This window comes from Cebidichthys violaceus, unplaced genomic scaffold (genome assembly GCF_023349555.1).
Source record: "Cebidichthys violaceus isolate CVI_PGR_0920_01 unplaced genomic scaffold, fCebVio1.0.p SCAF_12, whole genome shotgun sequence".
In the NCBI taxonomy this organism is placed as follows: domain Eukaryota; kingdom Metazoa; phylum Chordata; class Actinopteri; order Perciformes; family Stichaeidae; genus Cebidichthys; species Cebidichthys violaceus.
The window spans coordinates 12,158,256-12,170,433 of NW_027176285.1; the positions used below are offsets into that span (position 1 = coordinate 12,158,256).

A 12,178-nucleotide genomic window follows, 5' to 3' on the forward strand; every position below is an offset into this window, starting at 1 on the left:
GCCATTTTTCAGCCGCTCTCTCCAGCATGCCATCACGTTTCATCAATGTGTCACGTTGTTATGAAACACTTGCTCAAATATGACAAATGTGATGTAAAGCAGAGCTTTTTTTTAACACGTTACCTGGCCGTTGTTTGCAGAAATAAACAAAGACGGCCACATATCATGTGTGTGGAACTAAGACGTAAATCTCTAAGCCTATTACTGTAGAACTAGAACACAGTTAATAGAGCGCAAGAAGAGCAATTACTGAGTTCAAGTGTGCACTTTTGCAATCGCACAGTTTATGTTACTGAGTAGGTTGTATACACTGTTGTGTTACAATGTTCTTTAAACAGACGATTGAGCTCTCCGTGTGTTTCTGTCTTACTGCTCTTATGGTGACGATGCTCAATGAGGGAATCGGTTGCTGTTAAGGTGACTTTTATTCCAGGTTTCTCTAGGCTATAGCGCAGTATGGCCCCTGGGGTGAAAATGTTGTTTTTGAAAGGCTAAACGCCAACGAATAGGAATTGAAGAAATATATTTTGTCAGATAATAACATGCTGTGAATATTGGTAAAAGATTACATCAATCTTTTTTCACAAAATCTTTACTTTTGGACTTTACAACACGATGAATAGCCAATAAATTCATACCTCTTGTTCTCTTTTTTCATTGTTTACACTTTTATCTCTGTTTTTGGTCTCCACCTCCTCCTGAGGGAAATATCTGTCTTTTTAGCAGCTTATTGCTAAGCTGCAGTCACCAGTTAACTGTGTCTGTCTGCCGCTTAGCGTACGGTGAGTTTTTCTCTGAAAACAGCGGCCTGCTGCTGCCAAAACACCACTGACGAGAGCAGCGAGAGTGAAGGAAAACAGAAACGTTTCTAGCCGTAAAACCAATGAGGTGAAACTCTAAATAAAGGTCTGTAGAGCTGAGGGAAACTGCAGAATGGGGTGATAAATCCCGGTATTTGAGCAGTGATTTTATCCTTTGTTCATATAACAATATTCATTATATCGGCTTTAAAGCACTGAGCAGCTTCTTCTAAAAAAAGCCTATTAAGATTGTTCCTAAAAATAACAGAAAATCATCTCCGATACATTCTGCTCAAAATTCATTCTAATCACCCCTTTTACATAAACTTTGTGCAGTTATTGTGTTAACTATTTGGGTTTATTGTACAGTTCATCAGCTGTTCTCTACAGTTACACATTGAATATAATGTGAAATATCCATAAAATATATACGGGGTCTTAGCTTTACTCAAAGATAGAAAACAGGTGTGTTTAAGAAAAAAGGCTTAAAGTTAAAAAAGAATACTATGTTTTTCTATTCACACACACACACACACACACACACACACACACACACACACACACACACACACACCTAGCCACACACACAGTTGACAGTCGCACTAAGTCACTTAGCAGGACATTTCCATTGTTGTTTTTGTCATTGCTGACGTATGCAGCGGTGGAAGACGTAATTAGATCTTTCACTTAAAAGTAAAAGTACTAAAACCACAGGTAAAAAAAAGTCCTGCATTTAAAATGTGTCTTGAGTAAAAGTACAAAAGTATTTTACATCAAAATATACTTAAAGTAACAAAAATTAAAGTATTTTGCAGAAAAGCCCATTTCAGAATATTATCATTATTATTATTTTTCCTTTAATAATACAGCTGCTAAATGGGGGCCTAATTTTAATTTATATATTTTAAATTATTTTATATACTGCTCATTCGCTTGTATATTTGGCCCTGAGAAACAATAAAGTATTATTGATATAATAATAACTTATAACTTATTTGTGTGATTATATGTTGTATAGTTCATATGAACCTGCAGAGTAACTTCACTTATCAAATAAAATGCAATGTGGTAAAAAAGAAGTACAATATTTGCCTCTGAGATGTAGTGGAGTAAAGTAGTATCTTGAGTAGAGTGCAAGGAACAAAAAATTGTAGTATTTGTAGTTTAGTAAAAAGTGTGAATGGGAATTTGCAAACACACACATACACACACATATGCAAAAAGGACAAAAAACAACACAGAAACACAACATGAATGTCCTGTCAGAGTCCTGACTTACACACACACACACACACACACACACACACACACACACACACACACACACACACACACTTCCCCTGTCTCCTGTCTCCTTTCTCACTCTCTGCCGGGTCAAAGGGAGAACATTCCTGAAGAACAACACAGAGACACTGACACAAACCGGGGGGCTGAATACCTGAAGGAGAGGAAGCCGTGTCCCTGAACGCAGCGCTTTGATCTGTTAATATAAGTCACATTGTAGGGGGCAGACATTGAAGGCAACACGATGTTATTAGTTGCAATCATATTTAGCTCCTCCTTCACCAGCTGTGATATTAATAAGTGATGAACACATGGATGCTGCAATTATTATAATTCATTAATATAATAGATGTTGTTCTGGATAATAAGTAATTTTACTTTTGGTACTTTTAGCATATTTTGGTGCAAATACTGTTGTACTTTTTTTGAATACAGGACTTTTATTCGTAACAGTATTTCTACACTGTATTGTTGCTACTTTTACTTTAATAAAATGTACTTGTACTTCTTCCACCACTTTACGGTGGATAATATGGCTTTACAATCAGGCGGACCAATGTTCGATTAGAGCTAACGAGATTGGTTGATTAATCGATTAGTGGATAAACAGGAAGTTAATTTAATATTTTGATAATCAACTGATGGTTTCCGTCCTTTATAGGCTTCATTTCCTGGTTCCTGCCTCTCAAATGTGATGCTTTTCTCCGTCATATATAACAGTTAACTGAGTACTCATTAAGCACTTGTGGAAAGTACATTTACTTAAGCAATCTTGAGGTACTTTATCTTTACTTGAGTATTTCAACTGTATGCTACTTTACACTACTAATCACACATCACAGGAATAGTTTACTCCACCTTTACCAATGATATAATGTATATAATAAGGGACCATTCTGCCCAACAAGTACTTTAAGTATATCATGCTGTTTATACTACTTTTAATTCAGAGGAATCTTGGATACTTTTACATGTAGCAGAGTAGTTCTACACTTTTACCTGAGTAAAACATCTGAGTAACTACCACTGTCATATTTATCTATTTCTTAGACATCTTATGTTAACAAATAATTAATTAATAGAGAAAACAATAAGATATATTACATTTTTAAGGGGGAGAGAGGGGGTTTAAAGTGTGCAAACTCCAGCCAGTGGTTTCAAAATAAATCCTCCAGGATGCCAGTTCATCATGAGAACCAACTTTTTCTTTCTTCTCTCAGCCTCCTGCAGGATCGCACTGCCACCCACACCAGACCAGACACAGCGGCGGTTTCGTGAAACCGCTAAATAAAACACGCACCGCTTGTTTTCCTCACTTTTACCTTTTCTTTCCTCGTTCTGTTCTTTTCCATCCTGCTCTCGGATAAATTCGGCGGCGACAAACTTTCATCCCAGTTGAGGACAGGACAGGAAAAAACACACCATCCAAAAAAAAACAACACAATACCAGCCTCCACCAGAGTATTGTGGTTTATCCGCCTTTACTTTATCGATAAGATGGGGAGACGTGTGCGCTACGGAGAGATCCTGCTAACTTTTTCCTGGGGGAAGTTAATCCAGAGTATGTGCGCCATGTTCCCACAGCCGAGCTTCTCCTCCCCATAGCGGAGTGTTTGTCCGGTGAGGGAGGCGGGGATCCGGTCGGCTCCACGGCCTTCAGCCTTCAGCAAGGTTTCAATTACTTCTCATGACATCAGAGAGGAGTTGAGTTACCTGACAGATATTCATTACTGCGGGCCTGTTACTCACTGTTATAGATGGACAGATAGATAGTTACTTTATTAATCCCGCAAGGGGACATTTTTTCGCTACAGTATCAATTATGAAATTAATTAATGATTAAAAAATATTAAATATAAAAATGCAAATTTATCAAATGCACGATATATATAATAAGAGTAACAGAGTAAACATATTAGATATAAAAATGCACCATATATACAATTAATTATTATACTAAATGAACAGTAGTGCAAGTAACCAAACAACAAACAAACAACAGAGTAATGGTGTTATAGTTATGTATTAGTTATGTATGTTGATATGTGTATGTGGATTAAGCGATGATGCTTTTAGTGGGTTTTTCTTGTGGAATAAAAGAACACAGTTTATGGGTTTTTTTTACTTTTACTTAGTCAAACAAACACCAACAACACAGTAACTAATTAAACACATATTTGCTGTTTAAATGGCAGGAAACAAATAGTGTTTTTAAGACTTTATACATTTTTTATAAATTAGTCAACATTTTGGGAGACTTTTTTAAGTGGAAAGATTGATCCCACTCTGGTGTTTATCAGTGATGAAGCCACAGGCTTAGCTTAGCTTAGCATAAAGACTGGAAACAGTTCGCCAGGCTAATGTTAGCTGTTTCTACCCAGCTTACAGTCTTTATGCTAAGCAAGGCTAATCTGCTAGCTTCATATTTACAGTACAAACATCACACATAATGCGTACAAAAACCCAAGTGTAAAAACAACAATTTGCTGTTTTACAAGCCAGGATAGTTGCCCACTCATCCCAGTCTTTACGCTAAGCTAGGCTAACTGGTGAGCTTAATATTACTGTACAGACATCATACATAATGCGTAAAAACAACAATTTGTCATTTACGAGTCAGGCTAGTGCTGATTACTATTGCTTTTAAGTCCTACAGTTTCTTCTTGCATCACATACCAAATATTTCACCGTGTCCCATGTACAGATATTTACAAAATTGTTTTTCTTACTTTAGCTTTGCTAATAACATCATTCACATTCATCTACAACTCATACAACACAGTAGCCTACAAATATTCACAAATAGGGCTTCAAACAGTGGAGACGACTGATGTATTACTGCATAAAAAGGCTGGTAAACTCATTATCTCAAGGAATAGTGACACCGATATCAAACTCACAGACTCTTTTCATGGCAGACATTTTGACATATAGTCAAGTCTACGGCCATATTCAATGCTAATGTCAACATGCTAACATGCTCACAATAATAAAGCTAACATACCAATGTTTAGCAGGTGATGTTTACCATGTTCACCATTTTGGTTTAACGTGTTAGCGTGCTAATATTTGCTAATTAGCGCTGAATAAAAAGTACAACGGAGGTAATGTCATTGGTTTTGGAGAAAGTCTCCGTCCAATAGTTGTTGACATATTTTACTTAAAACCACATATGTCAACCTCATGGTGGCACAAGAGGAAAAGTTAGGGGATGATACAAATCTTTAGGATTCATCCTCTGGGGACCATGAATATATCAAATATAACATCAAATCATCCAATCGTTTATGAGATAGTCACTCATAACCACACATGTCAACCTCATGGTGGCACAAGAGGAAAAAGTTAGTGAATGATAAAAAAAAATCTGTAGTATTCATCCACTGGAGACCATGAATATCTGTATAAAATTTCATGACAATTCCAGCGTTTGTTGAGATATTCCCAACAGCCATAACTAGAGTTAAGCTAACAAGAATTGCACAGATATAACTATTCACTTTTATAGCGCCTCAGTTGTATTCGGTGTCCCGGTAGGTTATTCTAGTAAGCTAGCATGCATAATAGCAGCGCTCTTGAACTGGGACACCTGAGTGAACTAATATTCAAGTCACACGTGTGCCGTTTCTTTTAAGACACGTCAAAACATCTGCTGTGAAAAGTTGGTTTGTTGTATTTGAGGGAAAAGTTTGTTCCAACAATTCGGCCAAAACTGAGTTCTATTACAATTCCGATGTAGACAATATAAATACATTATATTACAATATTATACGGAGACCCAAAGTGTTCAATATTAAATAAATAGATAATTATATGATGCAGTTAAAAACATGTAATATCACCATGCAAAGTTTTAAAACTCAGCTCTTTATCAAGATTTCTTTTCAGTTTGTTGCAGGTCATTTTTATTACAACGTAGCAGTTTTTAAGTATTTTATTTGTAAACTTTCTGTTTCGTCTGGGTTTTTTGTGATCTTGTTGGAAATAAGAGTTAACAAACATATATTCCTTGGAATGGTGTTGTTTGTTGGTCCATGAATAAATTAAATCAGACTAAACTTAAAATTATCTGTCTGGTTATTCAGAACAAATTAATATCTAGTCACATGCTTTACCTGTTTACATGAAAATTATATTGTGCGATTAAATAAAACAGACTTTGGTGGAAGGAAAAAATAAAAAAAACAAGAGCTGGAATTAAATGAGAATGACCTGAAATAACATCTTATTCATCTATAATATTGATCACTTTGACCCTCCGTAATATTCACACTCAGGCGAACTCTCTTCCTCTTACAGCTGACCCACGTGCATCCTAACCCTGTTTTCTTGTCCTGTTCTGGTTGAGTCTGGACCGGACCACCCTGAGACACAGTTTGTGAAGCCGGACAGCTCTGTCTTTCCTCTTCGCTCTCCTCACGTTCGGCCTCCTGGCCTTCAGTGCGATGGCCTGTAGATGGCGCTGCTCCTCCGTGTCTGCTCGGCTCCTCTGGTCCTCCTGAGGACGCTCCACTCTCACCAGAGCTGCTGCACAGCTGCGCAACAAAGAAGAAGAAATGGTTGCTTTATCATGCCGTAACTTTAACTTTTTGAGGTATTTGTACTTGAGTAGTTCCATTTAATGTTACTTTATACTTGTGCTTACATTTCAGAGGTACATATTGTACTTTTTACTCCACTACATTTATTTGATGGCTATAGTTACTAGTTACTTTGCAGACTAAGCTTTTACATTATAAGATTTTAAAATAAACTTCTCAGATGTTTGATTGAAACACATTTTCAAGCCCCAAAGAAGTAAAAGCATCCAATTTTTTTTAATACTTCTCTGCTTTTAATTACTTTAATAGATCATTTGAATAAAGGTTTTTTTCACTTGCAACTGATTTATATTTATACATTGTCGTATTAGTATTTTTACTTCTGTAAAGGATCCAAGTACTTCTTAAATCACAGACATACATCCACAAATGTCTCTGCATACGTACATCTTTCCCGCTGTGCAGTCATGTGGCAGGAAGCAGGATTGAGACACACGTCCCAGCAGAATAGTCTGTACTTCGGTCAGTTGTTTCTGTTTAGCCAAAGTCTGGAATAATCTGGTGAGGACAGACCAACACGTCAGAGACCAACAGACAAAAAAAAAAAAGAGAGACCATGTGTGCAAACATGAGATTATGATAATGTCCAAGGCCGGCAAATCAATTCTGTGCAGATTGAGAGAACCCACACACCTTATGTAACCGTGTGACTGTGAGCATATGTGTGCACTGCTTGTGGCCTAGCTCTGTGTTATGACCCATCGCACCATGTCTGTCTCGCACAGAAATCAAGATGAGTGCACCATGTCTGTATAAACTCTGCAAATAGCCCTGTAAATATTTACTGTAGACATGATGTGACACACACCTCCTCCACATCGCTGAATATCATCCTGATGTAGCCTCGTAATGCTAACAAAAAAAATCTGAATTCTTCTAATGATTGGTGTTGATTGTCTTTGTTTACCTGCTGGTACAGTTGCAGTGGTACAGCGTCCTGTCCTCTGGGTTGTAGAGGCCATATTTCTTCTGCTTTGGAAGGATCTTGTAACTGCACTCATCAAGGTCGTTGTAGACGGCACATGACAGCTGCTCCTCTGTAAAGTGTATAAAGACGTCCAATCCGTTAATGTGGTTTAGAAATCTAAACTGGAGCGACACGATCTTCTACCACTAAACTGCATTTTCAATTAAGATTCGAGGGAAATGTATTTTCTCCCTGATTAAACAGTTTCAAACACATGGTTAACGTTGTAAATTTAAACAAAATTTTAAAAAAGGCTAAAAACCACTTGGTTAGATTTAGACACCTGTGGTATCCAGCCCAGACAGAGCTTGTTTTTCGGCAGGTAAAGTGTTCATTAGATCGTCTCCGCCCTCAGGTGCGGATCCTGTGAGTCCCTCTGATGTGGAGGTGGTGACGTTGGTAACGGGGGCGAGAGAGGCCGAGCGGGAGCTGGATGAAGGTGTAGGGAGTGTGGATGCTGCGGTAGCGGTGAGGTCTGACGTCCCCAGCATCTCTGTGGGTACCGTGGTGTTTACGACGGAGCTGTTCACACTGACCTCCGTTCGATTGGGAGAGTCGTACAGCGTGGGGGGATGCACCTCAGCGCAGAGAGCCATTTTAGTCTCTTTACACCTGCAGGTCACAACAGATAAATGTGGAGTTCAAGGTACAATATGATCTGAGATGTAGTGGAGTATATAAAGTATAAAATAGTGTAAAATAGGAACAGTCAAGTACAAGTATGTCAAACAGTAAATGTATGATCAATAAGTAAATCACAAAAAACAACAAAAGATAAAAATACAATATAATCGGATTGTTACACATAATTGTATTAATACAGTACAGTACTTGAATAAGTGTCCACCAGTTTGTCGACAAACCAACATTTTTCTTTCCAAAAAGTCCTCCGAAGCACAAACGTCTTCCTTTGTGCTCTAAACAAAACCCTACACACACCACAGTGTTACTAAATAAATGAGAACTTTACTTACATGCCAAACCAGTTTCTTTCTGTGCACTGGAGTCGGTGGGAGAACTGAAAGCAGTGCATCTTCAGCAGGTTAAAGAAGGTGTACCCCACCATTTCAGATATGCTGTCATTCGCCTGCGTCAGACAACTGTGAAACCTGCAGCACCAATCATGTTGGTTAAAAAAAGGAAACGCAACAAATCGTACCGACTGGGCGTCATTTAGTTCAGATTTAAGGTATTTAAGTTCCTACTTGTTGTCACAGTCACAGTGAGACATGGTGAAGATGTTGCTGTTGATGATACCAAACTGGGAGTGAAAGGCCGGGATGGTGTGGTTGCAATGGTCGTGTTCACGGCAGCAGCTGTCAGTATCTGTAAAAACTCCTAAAAGAGGGACAGAGTTGGGATCAATTACAAGATTATTAATATTATTACCACAACTTGATCACAATTTAAGTCCAGTCAAGACTAGACTACAGGTGGCAGTAAAGAGCCAGCAAAGAGAGGGAAGAAGAAGAAAACCAGCAAGTGAACATAGATGTAAACAATGCAGACTGTTTTAACAGGGAAGGAAACAAAGTCAACACATTCTTTGGATCTCTAAGGTTTCACACAATGTGTTTGATGAGTGTGTAAACAAAACTTTTTTTGTGTCAACACATTAAATATGAGAAGTTTGTAACAACAAAGCTTTGCAATATAAACAGAGGAAGAGCAGAAAATGTTTGCGTTTGGTCCATAAAATCTAAAAAGAAAGAGAAAACTGACCATCACAATTTCCAAAAGCCCATGGTAAAATTATCTTGTTTTGTCAACGTCCAACAGTCCAAAACAAAAAAATTCAGTTTATGATTAATTAAGAAAAGCAACAGAACGACCTCACTAATTATGCAACAGTGTCACTGCATTCCTGAAATAGTCAGGAAATGCAATCTATTACTTTTGTGCACAACATTACGCTACAAAAGCAATTTTTATATGAGGGTCCCAGGAGGGTCCGAAAAGGGAAGTGTCTTAGAGCTGCATTCTCTCGAGTGTCCATCAGGGGGCGACTCCTCTGGTTGTATAGAAGTCTATGAGAAGATGACTCTACTTCTCTCTTGATTTATTACCTCAGTAAACATTGTAAACATGAGTTTATGGTCTCAATCTCTAGTTTCAAGTCTTCTTCATTACAGCATGATGTTCATTTAGTAAATGATGGTCCATTTAGAGTCAAACAGACCATAAAGCAGGGTATGTTTTAGGGGCGGGGCTACATGGTGATTGACAGGTAGGAGAGTTGTCCGTGTTTCCGTCTTAGAACTTTAACTCTTCAATTAACAATAACAGCAGACTACTGTAATTTATCAGCATGATACAGTATTTTCTGTGAAGTGATGTATATACGCTTCTCTACAAGTTCAGTGAATCATCATTATTGAACTCTTAACATCTCACAAGATTATCAAATCTTGTGAGATTTTGGAAGATGGAGAGGGGACCAGAAATCGCCGACGTGTGTTCATGACGATGAACAGTTGAGCTAACGCTAACAGTAACGTTAGTGTGTGTTATCTCAGAAGCAACATTAACACCACATCAAATTCATTTTAGTGTTGAACGTTGTCCATTGTGGTCCGTTGTCTTAGCTTAATTTCTTCACCTAATGTAATCAGCTCATCACATAGACACGTCTGTTGATTTAAACTGTGTGGTATTGTTGTATTAGCATTTTGCAAAGACTTGCACTGATATGTTAACATGTGTGAGGCACATGTGAACCCACAGTATCACACCCAAAGCTTCTTCTAAGTGTGTTTATCCTGGATGTCATAGAACTTTCCAGAAGTTCAGAACATTGAGTTTCTTAAGTTTTTATTTAGTGTGCTTTACAGTCACTCGTCATCAGAGATTGAGGATACCAGCCAGACGCTGCAGTCAAGTCCTCTTTCAAGGTGTTCTCTCTCTTTATTGTTTTCATTCATGTGTGAGTTCATGCAGTTCAAATTAACTATAAATGTGCATAAGACTTGTTAACAAGCTAGACTGTGATGCAGTTCTATTACGCTCTGCAGTTCTATGATACTATTTGTGTGTCTGAGGGAGTGACGCCGAGATCGAACAGTGGCCGACGGTATGCCACTGTTTTCAGCATTATGTACCTATCCCTGGACTGGTATGTTGTTCAGCACTAAGTACCTGTCCTTAAAGTATTTTGTTGTTCAGCGTTATGTACCTAACCCTGGACTGGTATGTTGTTCAGCGGTATACCTATCCCTGGATCGGTATCCATCTTATATGCAGTCTATGGTGGATCACAGTTTTGTTTGCTTGAATGCATAGTTGATGACATCCCCATGCCCCAAATAAACACATGTTATTAATTTAGGTTTCAAACTTTAGAGAAAAATGTGCTTTGCAAATGTTTTATGAGGAAGTAACTCAACACGTTTGATTCACCGCAAAGATAGACACAACTCGACTTGTATGAAATCAGTTTGTTTCCCTTTAAGTGACACTACTTTAATCATTTTAATGTCCTTGGCTATTGAGTTGCATCATGGGAAGTTTAGGATCCTAAAACTCTCTCTACAGCCTATAAAGCCATTTATACTTCTGAAGAGTCAAGTCAGTCTTATTTATTTCACATGAGAAAAGCTAAATCTTTATGGGCAATGTTTGTGTTCTCATCCCTTTAATCATATTGTGACTGTCCTACATGATTATCAAATAAAGTATGAAGACAACTTACCCAAATCTGCATATGACGGCGCCTTGTTGCCAGAGCCGCACCATAGAGTCCCCGGTACAATGAAACCGCGCTTTACGCGCTGATGGGTCCTGACCTCTGTGTGTCCACCGACGCTCCTCACCGGCCTCCTCCCTGCGCGCTCCCGGAGCTCGCCGACTCCTGGAGAAGCCACAGAGACGCACAGCTCCTCTGCCTCCAACATGGACTCCACGTCAATATTTTCGTCTGGATGATCGGAGAACTCCTGCGTGCGCTCCCGGCACGCGGAGAAATAGTCTTGGATCACTGCTGCGTCGTCGCTAAACGTGCAGCTGAGCAGAGCGCGCTCCCTGGACCAGGCGCTGTGGTAGAGCCGCAGGGATGGAGAGGCCTGCCGGGGGTCGCTCCGGAGGAAACTGTAGTGCACTTCTGCATTTGGCAAAACTTTAGTCCAGATGCAGAGGATCGAGGTTTCTGCAGCCGTCCAGCTCAGGAGCGATGATAACAAAACGAGGGAGAGAAGAGGAGCGATGTGCGTCATGGTGGCGCGGCGGAGGAGAGAGGCTGAAGAAGCTGTTACACCTGAAATCTGAAGGAAAAGATTCCTTCACTCACTGGGGACTTTTGGACAGATCGACAGACTCCTGTTTGGTTTTAAATGAGAAGGAGAGGCGGAGGCGCGCGGGGGTTTTCCCCGGTGAATCCAAAATAAACACAACATCCAAATCAGCCTGAATCATGTGACCTGTCAGTTCAGCCCAACATCACTCCTCTCCTCCCCCCCCCCCCCCCCCCTTCTCTTTCTCTCCCTCCCACGCGCATATCACTGACAGTGACCATGACATATTGATTAACGCGC

The 12,178-nt window shown here is 39.1% G+C and overlaps 2 protein-coding genes across 3 annotated transcripts in view; both read right to left on the bottom strand.

The window, feature by feature from the left end:
- The window catches only part of ttc28 (tetratricopeptide repeat domain 28), a 104,672-nt gene extending 100,993 nt beyond the window's left edge, over positions 1–3,679 (bottom strand). For both annotated transcript variants that reach the window (XM_068706419.1, XM_068706418.1), the window contains exon 1: positions 3,407–3,679. In XM_068706419.1, coding sequence (XP_068562520.1) covers positions 3,407–3,436 — 30 coding nt within the window. In that variant the 5' untranslated portion in view covers positions 3,437–3,679. The remainder of the gene's footprint in view (positions 1–3,406) is intronic.
- Positions 3,680–4,200: 521 nt separating this feature from the next.
- On the bottom strand, positions 4,201–11,929 carry pla2g3 (phospholipase A2 group III). Its single transcript, XM_068706421.1, has 7 exons — positions 11,341–11,929; positions 8,858–8,990; positions 8,627–8,761; positions 7,936–8,264; positions 7,593–7,722; positions 7,073–7,183; positions 4,201–6,619 (listed from the first exon to the last, which is right to left on the bottom strand). Exons 1-7 carry the CDS (start codon positions 11,858–11,860, stop codon positions 6,400–6,402), a joined length of 1,578 nt encoding a protein of 525 aa, XP_068562522.1. The 5' UTR covers positions 11,861–11,929; the 3' UTR covers positions 4,201–6,399.
- Positions 11,930–12,178: the final 249 nt, after the last annotated feature.

What these genes read in the sequence shown, in the direction of transcription:
- pla2g3 (XM_068706421.1), bottom strand. Translation starts at nt 11,860, where the DNA reads ATGACGCACATCGCTCCTCTTCTCTCCCTCGTTTTGTTATCATCGCTC. An exon ending in GAAAGAAACTGGTTTGGCAT is followed by an intron (nt 8,265 to 8,626) that starts GTAAGTAAAGTT and finishes TGTGACCTGCAG; the next exon opens with GTGTAAAGAGACTAAAATGG. An exon ending in CACTGCAACTGTACCAGCAG is followed by an intron (nt 7,184 to 7,592) that starts GTAAACAAAGAC and finishes TGTCCTCACCAG; the next exon opens with ATTATTCCAGACTTTGGCTA.